At 51.8% G+C, this 13,392-nt stretch overlaps 1 protein-coding gene across 1 annotated transcript; it reads left to right on the top strand.

The window, feature by feature from the left end:
- The first annotated feature begins 3,203 nt into the window (after positions 1-3,203).
- LOC133362055 (gap junction gamma-1 protein-like) lies at positions 3,204-6,620 on the top strand. The gene is made up of 5 exons (XM_061581022.1): positions 3,204-3,505; positions 4,382-4,861; positions 5,370-5,528; positions 6,301-6,465; positions 6,578-6,620. The coding sequence occupies exons 1-5, from the start codon at positions 3,204-3,206 to the stop codon at positions 6,618-6,620; spliced, it is 1,149 nt and encodes a 382-aa protein (XP_061437006.1).
- Positions 6,621-13,392: the final 6,772 nt, after the last annotated feature.

A 13,392-nucleotide genomic window follows, 5' to 3' on the forward strand; every position in this document is an offset into this window, starting at 1 on the left:
ATCGTCTCCTGCGCTCCAGCAGAGGTCTGACCCCACCACCCTCCTCCTGCTGCTCTCTCTCTCTCTCTCTGCGCTCTGTCTCCCACGCAGCCGCTGCCGTCTTTGTCTCTCCTTGCTGCTGTGGCTGTGTGTGTGTGTGTGAGCGAACGCCTGAACGGCTAGAGAAGAGATGGAGTGATGTGGAGCTGAGTGGATCAGCCTCTGTGGAGCAGGAGGAGGAGGCTCGTGAAGGACGCTGCTACTACTGGGCAGTTGGAGGTATACTCTTAGGTTTTTTGTCGGTAAAATCACGTAGGTAAAAATAAAAATTAATAATAAAAATAATATTAATAGAAATAACAATATTGCCTCTGATACAGTCTATAACAAAGATACAGTCTATAATGTAGACTGTACACACAGGTACAGTCTATAATGTAGGGTGACTGACTGAGTGGGTGGGTGAGTGGGTAGTGGGTGTGTGAGTGACTGGGTGGGTGAGTGACTGGGTGAGTTGGTGGGTGAGTGCCTGAGTGAGTGGGTGGGAGAGTGAGTGAGTGAGGGGATGAGTGGCTGAGTTGGTGAGTGAGTGACAGTGAGTGGGTGGGTGAGTTGGGTGGGTGGATGAGTGGGTGAGTTGATGGGTGAGTGAGTGGGTGAGTGACTGTTACATGGTTAATAATATATTTCCAATGATTAGTTTGTACCCATCATCACGGTAAAAGATTTAACTACACATATTTGTACCATCTTATTTGACAGGTACTATTCTAATTTACCGAGTGTTGACATCTCCCGCGTTTAACATTCAGATAAGCCCCTCCCCCCCTCCCCCTTGTATTTAAGAGCTTGTCACTTGGAATTTGCCTCACTTGATACAGTCAATTTAGCTGTGACGGTCCCACCTGACGACGGAGACTTGGGTTGCCTCCTAAAAGTCGTGATTTATTATTTTATTTCCATGATAATTTTTTATAATTTATTAATATTTTTACCTACGTGACTTTACCGAAATAACCTAAGAGTATGAATCCTTGCAATCACGAAAGCTTCAAATCTAGAATCAGTTGGAGGCAGTCGCCCTCCAGCAACAACGAAGGGCAGAGGAGCGACGCTCACAACAACGAGCGGAGCGCCGGGCGTTTAAAGCGCAGCGAGTATTCACAGTAGGGGGCACAGTTGTTGCATCGGCCAGCCATCTGTCAGCCAACCCATGGTAGGTGCCTTGGGTTGACTGCCGAATGGCTGTTGTTGTTGTGTGAGCGTGTGGACACAACGCTGAGCGAACTCAACTTACGTTACCAAGGTTAGGTTCCAGAGGTACCGTTTGTAAGTCCAACTTGACTTCTGTCGATCCAAACGTGGTGTATGGCATGTACACCAAACACAGATGCAGATGCCACTGGTTCTTCACGTTCTGCAGATATAGATGCCACTGGTTCTTCACGTTCTGTAAATGTAGATGCCATTGGTTCTTCACGTTCTACAGACGTAGAATTCACTGGTTCTTCACGTTCTGCAGATGTAGATGCCACTGGTTCTTCACGTTCTGTACATGTAGATGCCACTGGTTCTTCACGTTCTGTAGATGTAGATGCCACTGGTTCTTCACGTTATGTAGATGTAGATGCCACTGGTTCTTCACGTTCTGTAAATGTAGATGCCATTGGTTCTTCATGTTCTGTAGATGTAGATGCCACTGGTTCTTCACCTTCTGCAGATGTAGATGCCACTGGTTCTTCACGTTCTGCAGATGTAGATGCCACCAGGGGCGGTTTCTTTATTAGGCCGATTGGGCGACGCACCACCAATCTCATTCAACCACAGAGTCACGCGAGCCGTCACTGTGCCTCTGGATATAGTCCAATCAGCGTCATGCTATGTTCTGTGGAGTACCGCCTCTTTTTGGGCGATTTCCCTCCAGCTGACAATCGCCCCGAGTGGTCCCATAGACTTACATTCAAAGATGTTTTTTTTCGAACGGGGGCGCTGCAATGCATTCTCTATGGCTTCAGGGAGGGCTCGCCCTAACGTGCTTACGTCATCATACGTGCTTACGTCATCATACGTAAGCACGTTTCATCCAACAATATAATTTGTCGCCACCTAGTGGAATCTTTAATAAAAGAAACTTGAGTGGTTTGTTTTAATAGTGAGTATAGAAACAAACAAGATGTATTGTAAGAGTCACTTTATTTTTCATTAATATTAAAGAAGTGAAGTTGCCTTTACATGCTTAAGCTGTTAATTTATCCATTGCATGGGTGGACCTTATCCTTATCAATCATCCAGACATTTGCCCCCCCTGAGAGATTTTGCAGGAGCCGCCACTGGATGCCACTGGTTCTTCACGTTCTGTAGATGTAGATGTCATTGGTTCTTCACGTTCTGTAGATGTAGATGCCATTGGTTCTTCACGTTCTGCAGATGTAGATGCCACTGGCTCTTCACGTTCTGTAAATGTAGATGCCATTGGTTCTTCACGTTGTGCAGATGTAGATGCCACTGGTTCTTCACGTTCTGCAGATGTAGATGCCACTGGTTCTTCACGTTGTGCAGATGTAGATGCCACTGGTTCTTCACGTTCTGTAGATGTAGATGCCATTGGTTCTTCACGTTCTGCAGATGTCGATGCCACTGGTTCTTCACGTTCTGTAAATGTAGATGCCATTGGTTCTTCACGTTCTGTAGATGTAGATGCCACTGGTTCTTCACGTTCTACAGATGTAGATGCCACTGGTTCTTCACGTTCTACATATGTAGATGCCACTGGTTCTTCACATTCTACAGATGTAGATGCCACTGGTTCTTCACGTTTTGTAGATGTAGATGCCACTGGTTCTTCACGTTCTGTAGATGTAGATGCCACTGGTTGTTTGCGTTCTGCAGATGTAGATGCCATTGGTTCTTCACGTTCTGCAGATGTAGATGCCACTGGTTCTTCACGTTCTGTAGATGTAGATGCCACTGGTTCTTCACGTTCTGTAGATGTAGATGCCACTGGTTCTTCACGTTTTATAGATGTGGATGCCACCACTGTCATCTATTGTGCGTGGAGGTTGAACTTACGAATCTCGTTCCAAACGGGCAACTGGACAAATGGGACAGGTTATTTGATCATCTCTCAAAGTCCTGAAGTTGAATGTTTCTAAGTGACGCTAGTTGCCCGTACAAACTCGAACGTTTCCCCGCAGCAGCGTCTTTGCATCTGAGTGGCGTTCACGATGAGCTGGGGCTACCTGACACAGCTGCTGGAGGAGGTTCACCGACACTCCACATTCCTGAGCAAGCTGTGGATCACCACCTTCCTCATCTTCCGCATCGTTCTCACGACGGTGGCCGGCGAGTCGATCTACTACGACGAGCAAGGCCGCTTCACGTGCAATACGGCGCAGCCCGGCTGCGAGAACGTTTGCTACGACAGCTTCGCGCCACTATCGCACGTCCGCTTCTGGGTGTTCCAGATCATCGCCGTCGCCACGCCCACCATCCTGTACCTCGGCTTCGCTGTGCATCGCATCACCAGGTACACACGTCCCCGGAGGGAGTGTTTCACAGCGGGGGGGGGGAATTTGGATTCTAGACACACGCAGACACACGCAGACACACGCACACACAGACACACGCAGACACACGCACACACAGACACACGCACGCGCACGCAGACACACACACAGACACACGCGGACACACGCACAGACACACACAGACACACGCAGACGGGGCCACACGCAGACACACACAGACACACGCAGACACACACAGACACACGCAGACACACACGCAGACACACACGCACACAGACACACGCAGACACACACAGACACACGCAGACACACACAGACACACGCAGACACACACAGACACATGCAGACACACGCAGACACACGCAGACACACACGCAGACACACACGCAGACACACACAGACACACGCAGACACACATAGACACACGCAGACACACACAGACACACGCAGACACACACAGACACACGCAGACACACACACACGCAGACACACACACAGACACACGCACACGGGGCCACACGCGCACAAAGACAAAAGTCCCCCGCGTAGTCTCCAAAGGCCGTCGGGATAAGTGCTTCTCGCGAGCGGCGCTTCAAAGCCCACGAGGGGGTCTGTGGCCAGAGCCACGCCGGCTGCGTTTGCCTCCCCGGTTGGCGAAGTTCTTGCACGTCGCACCAGGTGCTCACTTGACACTTCAAGCGTCTCTCGGAGGCGACGATCGGGAGTGGGATCCCGGACAGCCCCCGTGTCCGTCTCTGTTGGTCGTCGTGATGTCGCGTTTTGCAGCGAGCGAGCACTTTCACTCGCCCACGACGCTTCACACCGAGCGGTGGGACTTGAACGGCGCCGCCGCCGCCGCTCTCTGCCGTGGTCAGGATCGAGCTAAAGCGAGACCAACGGAACAAGCGGGCCAAGCGAGTCGACCGTGCGGTTGAATGCACGGAGGAGGTGGAGGTGGAGGAGGTGGAGGAGGAGGAGGAGGTGGATGTGGAGGAGGAGGAGGAGGAGGGTGAAGAAGAGAGCAAGCGGGAGCCTTGGCAACACAACGAGCGTTGGAGGATCAAGTCTGACGGGCTGATGGCGGCCTACACCCTCCAGCTGCTGGCGCGTACGTTGGCCGAGATGGGCTTCCTGGCAGGCCAGTACCTGCTCTACGGCTTTGAGGTGGCCCCACGCTTCGAGTGCGTCCGCCACCCCTGCCCACATCGCGTGGATTGCTTCGTGTCTCGCCCCACGGAGAAGACCATCTTCCTCCTGCTCATGTACGCCATCGCCGCCCTCAGCCTCCTGCTGGAGTTGTCCGAGATCTGCTACCTGGGGCTGGGCGCCTTCCACGACTTGCTGAGCGGGAGCAGGTGGGGGGAGGGGCACGCGGGGGGGGGGCACGCGGGGGGGGGGGGGGCACGCGGGGGGGGGGGGGCGCGAACGACGCCTTGTCGGAGGTTGATAATAGTTTTTTCACCGATGGGTTCATGCTTCAGCCACCGTCGTGTTGCAGAGCAAATGCACCGGTCTGTCTGCTGTCCGCCTGATGATGCTGGTTGTGATCACTGGACGAAGCGTCGTACTCAGATTGTAGATCGTTGAAACCTCATTTGCCAGTAAAAAATATGATAATTGTATAGTAGTGTATAGTGTAGTGTGTTGCCAGCGATGTATATAGTGTTTTGTATAGTGTAGTGTATGTGTTCACAGCTGTCTATATAGATGTGTGTGTAGTGTATAGTGTAGTGTATAGTGTAGTGTATAGTGTAGTGTATGTGTTCACAGCTATCTATATAGATGTTGTGTATAGTGTAGTGTATAGTGTAGTGTAATGTGTTCACAGCTGTGTATATAGACGTGTGTGTGTGTGTGACGTAGGTCCGCGGAGGGCAAGCAGGCGGCCCTCACGACGCTGGAGGCTTCCCGGGTGAAGGTGGCCCAGGGCAGCCAGCGCGTGTCGCCGGTGCCCCCCCTCCCCGCCCCCCCCCCGGGGTACCACTCGCTGGTGGGCGCCGCCCCGGACGGGAACGGCGCCGGGTGAGTTTCACGAGGAGCGCTCACACCGCTCCTCACGCGTCACGGCGATAACTACTATCATTCATCATCGTCGTTGTCGAGGTTTTTGGGTTTAGATCGCATTAGCCACTATACACTGCACTGTACACTATACACTACTATACACTACACTACACTATACACTACACTATACTACACTATACACTACTATACACTACACTATACACTACACTACTATACACTACACTTTACACTACACTATACACTAGACACTACACTACACACTGCACTACACACTACACTACTATACACTACACTATACACTACACTATACACTACTTTACACTACACTATACACTACTATACACTACACTATACACTACACTACTATACACTACACTATACACTACACTATACACTAGACACTACACTACACACTGCACTACACACTACACTACTATACACTACACTATACACTACACTATACACTACACTACACACGCAATATAACCCAGACAAACCCTCTATCGTGTGCAGTGTATTCACATATTGTTGTCAATGAAAACTCTTGAAATTCAACTCGTTTTCTAGGGTGGCGGCTCCGGGCGAGCCGGCGCCCCCGGCAGCCCCGGCACCAGCACCAGCAGCAGTAGCAGCAGCAGGAGCAGCACCAGCAGCAGCAGCAGCGGCAGTGGTGGCGATGTCGCCGCGTGAATTGTGTCAGCTGCGTGAGGAGCTGCGGGAACTCCAGACGGAGTTGGGGCTGACGCTGAGGCCGCCCCCCCGCCGCCAGGAGGCCCCCGGACAGGCCGCTGGTGACGTCGCCGCTGGTGACGCCGCTGGTGACGCCGCTGGTGACGCCGCTGGTGACGTCGCCGCTGGTGACGCCGCTGGTGACGCCGCTGGTGACGCCGCTGGTGACGTCGCTGGTGACGTCGCCACCGCCGCCCCTCGCACGGTGTGGCTCTAGCGCCAGAGCCAGTTTCACTCTCCGCCCGCTACACCCTCCCCCCCCCCGATGCGCCGCCCCCGTTGTGATCGTCTTTTTTTTGTCGACGTTCTCTGTCGAGATTCAAGCGGCAGGCGGCCGCCACGCTGAGCCACGTGACGTGACGGGGAGGGGGGGGGTGGGGGGCACGTCGTTGACCCACGCGATGTGGGGGGGGGGGGTGGGGGGCACGCCGTTGACCCACGCGACGGTGTGGGGGGGTGGGGGGGGGCAGCCCGGCACCCAGCCTCGTAGCTGGGGGGATTCAGCTCTGCTCTGGGTTTGTAACCCAGCGGAGCGTTGAGAGTTCAAGTCTCCTTAGAACGCGTTCTTTGTGGCATCGTGGCTTATCGCATTGGGCCGACGTATAAATGTACGAGTCGGGGGGGGAGGGGGATGTTTGATTAAAGCAACGCAAATCTTTTCGTTACTTTAGCTTCTTAATTTGCGTGAGTTTCTGTTTCAATTTTTTCGTTAAACCTTCTCCCATCGCTGGTTGAGAGGCGTTGGGTTTAGCGTTGCGCACGTCGTTATGAGGGCGTGACAGCCCGCTGCGGTTTACATTGACAAAGCAAAAGGCATTTCAGATGTTGGCTATGCGGTTTGGGAACAGCTGTGGGCAAATGTGAACAGTAGGTGACACGGTGTTGTTGTGTTTATTGTTTTTCTGAATCTTTAATTTTTTTTATTGGGAAATGGAAATGATGCTTGTGTGTTTCATGTTAATTTATGCTAATTGAGTAACTGTCATGTGATCAATCGCACGTGTGATTACAATAGGAACGTCCTTAAACGATTTTTACTTCATACGGAACCGCGCTGTAGAAACGTGAGCCCAATGGCAAAAATGGACCTCAAATTGATTGGTAAGATTGTGCAATTAAAGAAATTTCCCGAAACAACGGTGTACCTGTGAGTGTGTGTAGCTTTGTCTAATAAATGCTTATCAATTGGCAAGTACAGTGAGGGAAAAAAAGTATTTGATCCCCTGCTTATTTTGTACGTTTGCCCACTGACAAAGAAATGATGAGTCTATAATTTTAATGGTAGGTTTATTTTAACAGTAAAAGACAAAATAACAACAACAAAATCCAGAAAAACGCATGTCAAAAATGTTAAATTACGATTTAAAGCTTTCGTGACTGCAGGGATTCATCTTCTTGGTTCTTTCGGTAAAGTCATCACGTAGAAGGGAAGTAATAAAATAATAAAAACAGGTGAGGACGGCTGCTTGTGTTGTGGCCGAAACGTCGTGAGAATTAATTTATGTTTTGTTTTTATTATTTTATTACTTCCCTTCTACGTGACTTTACCGAAAGAACCAAGAAGGTCAAAAATGTTATAAATTGATTTGCATTTTAACAGGCGCAGTAGGTCGAGATAGAACCCACGACCTCCTGTAGACCAGACGAGGTAGTCAACATCTCATAGCCACCGTGTTGATAAGAGAAAGTGAGAGAGACACAGACTCCAAGTATACGGCAGCAGCTGTCAAAATCGGGATCGAACCCACGACCTCCTGTAGACCAGACGAGGTAGTTAACATCTCACAGCCACCGTGGTGATGATGATGATGAGAGAGAGACACAGACTCCAAGTATACGGCAGCAGCTGTCAGAATCGGGATCGAACCCACGACCTCCTGTAGACCAGGCGAGGTAGTTAACATCTCACAGCCACCGTGGTGATGATGATGATGATGAGAGAGAGACACAGACTCCAAGTATACGGCAGCAGCTGTCAGAATCGGGATCGAACCCACGACCTCCTGTAGACCAGGCGAGGTAGTTAACATCTCACAGCCACCGTGGTGATGATGATGATGAGAGAGAGACACAGACTCCAAGTATACGGCAGCAGCTGTCAGAATCGGGATCGAACCCACGACCTCCTATGGAGCTGCACGGATCCCTCCAGTGCAGACAAGTTTCTGATGGATGTGAAAGTGACGTGACCCTGTCAGCTCCACGCGGCACGGCCAACGGGAGACGTTTGTCACTCGAACGGTCGCTCAGTGACTGCCTCTGGTGGTCATCGCCAAGCGGGACGCCCAACTCCACAGTCGGCGTTGTGGGTTTGCTCTATAAGAACGCAATTGCTTTGCGCTAAAGTAGTAACGAATTTAAACTAAACTATTTAACCTTCTTGGTTCTTTCGGTAAAGTCACGTAGAAGGGAAGTAATAAAATTGTAAAAATAAAACATAAATGTATTGGGTTATATATTTATTATTTTACTAGCGGAAGTACCCGGCTTTGCCCGGGTAAAAAATATATTTCTTAAAAACCTTACATATATATACACAGATACTAAGGTATTGTCAAAGCCCGGTGGGCTGTTTGTAAATTTCTCCACCAACAAATATATAAGAGGCTTTCACAAGTCCAAAAAGTTGTAGAAAGTGTGGGGTAAATAGTTGATGTCAAATGTTTCCGAAAATTGCGGTCTCCCCCCCCCCCCCCCTCAAAAAATATCTTTACCCCTCGTAGGTATATATACTAACAACACCTTACATACAACAGAGGAAGTGGTATTATTGACTCTGTAGTAGTATCTACTGACTGTACCGTAGTATCTACTGAGCCATGTGTAGCTACTGACTGTGTAGTAGTATTATTGACTTTATTGTTACAACTCAGTGGGCTCACATGATATTGACTTCTCCAAGACAGAGTTCTCTGCAAGCCATCTGGCTATCATGAGAGATTCGTTCATGAGGCGATCCACATATACAAACACAGAGACACTTTAAAACCGAGAAGATGGATTCTGGCTCAGCAATCATTGGAAGGACGTAATAAACCATTTCGATACACATTAGGTGTGTAGAATAATACATAGTGTGATATTAAATGTTATAAGATATAGTTGGTTTACAGCAATACAGTATATAATTTAATTTGGTTTATCTATGGCAGTATATAGTACGGTATATGCTCGTGTGATGTAAGAGAATAAGGTTTAGATGGAAGCATATTATAGAATTTTTACGAGGTAAAATTGTAATGTATTACTTGCTGTTAGTAACTCAGCTTATTATAGAGTATAGTAAGTATACTGATGGTGCGATGCAGTTTATACTTTAAGTTTTTTATGTAGTTTATACTTTAGTTTTCTACGTGGTTGTTGAGTAACTGCAGCTACATATCATTAACATTCCTTTCCTTTGTTACTGCTAATCCCTGCACCCCCCTTGGGTTGCTGCTGATCCTGCATAATGCATGGGCATAATATGACTTTGGACACCCCCCCGCCCAACGCCTACGCATTTTCCATGAATATGCTAAATCCCTCTTCACATGCACATTCTTTTTGTTAAGGCGCTCTTCAAACCCCCAATGCAGCTTATATATAAGCTCCTAGTTTGGTAGTGTCTCATTCTTCACCTGAAGAACGGCTGCTTGCGTTGTAGCCGATAACTACTGACCATAGTAGTATTTACTGGGCCTACAGTAGTATCTACCGACTATATACTCGTAACGACTACTGTATAGTAATCTGCTGACTCTATAGTGTATCCACTGACTATAGTAGTAACTACAAAATCTATAGCAGTATCTACTCACTCTATAATAGTATCTACCGACTCTAGTAGCTACTCACCGTAGCAGTATGTACTGACTGTAGTGGTATATACTGACTGTTTTAGTATTTACTATAGCGGTATCTACCAACTCGATAGCAGTATCTACTATCACTACAGCAGTGTATACCGACTGAGGTCGTACCTGCTATCACTACAGCAGTGCATACTGCTGTGTTGGTACCTGCTATGATGACAGCAGTGCATACTGACTGTGGTGGTACCTGCTATGATTACAGCAGTGCATACTGCTGTGGTGGTATCTGCTATGATAGGAGTACATATTGTGGTGGTGGTACCTGGTATGATAACAGCAGTGCATATTGACTGTACTCATTCACCCTCACCATTCACCACTCACAACTCACCCTTACCACTCATCCTCACCACTCACCCTCACCACTCACCAATCACCACTCACCCTCACCACTCACTCTCACCACTAACCCTCACCACTAACCCTCACCACTCTCACTCACCACTCTCCCTCACCACTCACCACTCACTCTCACCATTCACCCTCACTAATCACCACTAACAACCGCCACTCACCCTCCCCACTCACCCTCACCACTCACCTCACCAATCACCACTCACCCTCACCCCTCAACCACTCTCCCTCACCACTCTCCCTCACCACTCTCCCTCACCAGTCACGCTCACCACTCACGCTCACCCCTCACCCTCACTACTCACCCTAACCACTCTCCCTCACCACTCTCCCTCACCACTCTCCCTTACCAGTCACGCTCACCACTCACCACTCACGCTCACCCTCACTACTCACCCTAACCACTCACCACTCACCCTCAACACTCACCCTCACCGCTCACCACTCACCCTCACCACTCACCCTGACCACTCACCACTCATCCTCACCAATCACACCCTCACCAATCACCACTCACCCTCACTGCTCACCCTCACTGCTCACCCTCACCACTCACCCTAACCACTCACGCTCACCCTCACCACTCACCCCTCACTAATCACCATTCACAACCGCCACTCACCCTCACCACTCACCACTCACCCTCACCACTCACCCTCACTACTCACCACTCATCCTCACCAATCACACCCTCAACAATCACCACTCACCCTCACCACTCACGCTCAACACTCACCCTCACCACTCATGCTCACCACTAACCCTCCCCACTCACCCTCATTAATCACCACTCACCCTCACCACTCAACCTCACCCTCACCACTCACCCACACCACCACCACTCTCCCCCTCACCACTCTCCCCCTCACCACTCTCCCCCTCACCACTCTCCCCCTCACACTCTCCTCCCCCTCACTACTCTCCCTCTCACCACTCTCCCCTCCACTCTCCCCCCTCACCACTCTCCCCCTCACCCACTCTCCCCCCTCACCACTCTCCCTCACACCTCAGCCACTCTCCCCCTCACCACTCTCTCCCTCACCACTCTCCCGCTCACCACTCTCTCCCCTCACCACTCTCCTCCCTCACCACTCTCTCCCTCACCACTCTCCCCCTCACCACTCCTCTCCCCCTCACCACTCTCTCCCCTCACCACTCTCTCCCTCACCACTCTCTCCCTCACCACTCTCCCCCTCACCACTCTCCCCCTCACCACTCTCCCCCTCACCACTCTCCCCCCTCACCACTCTCTCCCTCACCACTCTCCCTCCTCACCACTCTCCCCCCACCACTCTCGCCCTCACCACTCTCCCTCACCACTCTCCCCTCACCACTCTCTCCCTCACCACTCTCCCCTCACCACTCCTCCCCTCACCACTCTCGCCCCCTCACCACCCTCACCACTCTCCCCCCACCACTCTCCTCCCTCCCACTCTCCCCCTCACCACTCTCCCCCCACCACTCTCCCCCTCACCACCTCTCCTCACCACCCTCTCCCCCTCACCACTCTCCCCCCACCACTCTCTCTCCTCACCACTCTCCCCCTCACCACTCTCCCCTCACCACTCTCCCCCTCACCCCTCACTCTCTCCCCTCACCACCTCTCCCTCCCACTCCTCTCCCCCTCACCACTCTCCCCCTACCACTCTCCCTCCCTCACCACTCTCCCCTCACACACTCTCCCCCTCACCCCTCTCCCCTCACCCCTCCCCCTCTTCCTCACACTCTCCCCCCTCCCACTCCTCCTCACCACTCTCCCCCTCACCACTCTCTCCCCTCCCACTCTCCCCTCACCACTCGCCCCCACCCTCTCCCCCTCCACTCTCTCCCCACCACTCTCTCCTCACACACTCTCTCCCTCACCACTCTCTCCCTCACCACTCTCCCCCCCTCACCACTCTCCCCCTCACCACTCTCCCCTCTCACCACTCTCCCCCTCACCACTCTCTCCCCTCACCACTCACTCTCCCTCACCACTCTCTCCCTCACCACTTCCTCCCCTCACCAATCTCCCCCTCACCACTCTCCCCCTCACCACTCTCCCCCCTCACCACTCTCCCCCTCACCACTCTCATCCCTCACCACTCTCTCCCTCACCACTCTCCCCCCCCTCACCACCTCTCCCTCACACTCTCTCCTCACCACTCTCGCCCCCTCACCACTCTCCCCCTCACACTCTCCCCCTCACACTCCTCCCCCTCACCACTCTCCCCCTCACCACTCTCTCCCTCACCACTCTCTCCCTCACCACTCTCTCCACTCACCACTCTCTCCCCTCACCACTCTCCCCCCTCACCACTCTCTCTCCTCACCACTCACTCTCTCCCTCACCACTCTCACCACTCTCACCACTCCTCTCCCTCACACTCTCTCCCTCACCACCCCTCTCTCCATCACCACTCTCTCCCCCTCAACCACTCTCCCCCTCACCACTCTCCCCCTCACCACTCTCCCCCTCACCACTCTCCCCCTCACCACTCTCCCCCTCACCACTCTCTCCCTCACCACTCTCCCGCTCATCACTCTCCCCCGCACCACTCTCTCCCTCACCACTCTCCCCCTCACCACTCTCCCCCTCACCACTCTCCCCCTCACCACTCTCCCCCTCACCACTCTCCCCCTCACCACTCTCCCCCTCACCACTCTCCCCTCACCACTCTCTCCCTCACCACTCTCCCGCTCACCACTCTCCCCTCACCACTACCCTCACCACTCTCCCCTCACCACTCTCCCCCTCACCACTCTCCCCCACCACTCTCTCCCTCACCACTCTCTCCCTCACCACTCTCTCCCTCACCACTCTCTCCCTCACCACTCTCTCCCTCACCACTCTCTCCCTCACCACTCTATCCCTCACCACTCTCCCCCTCACCACTCTCCCCTCACCACTCTCATCCCTCAACCACTCTCTCCCTCACCACTCT

The sequence above is a fragment of the Lethenteron reissneri genome, unplaced genomic scaffold (genome assembly GCF_015708825.2).
Source record: "Lethenteron reissneri isolate LAM-NWPU_2019-01 unplaced genomic scaffold, ASM1570882v1 scaffold_1352, whole genome shotgun sequence".
NCBI classification, from domain to species: domain Eukaryota; kingdom Metazoa; phylum Chordata; class Hyperoartia; order Petromyzontiformes; family Petromyzontidae; genus Lethenteron; species Lethenteron reissneri.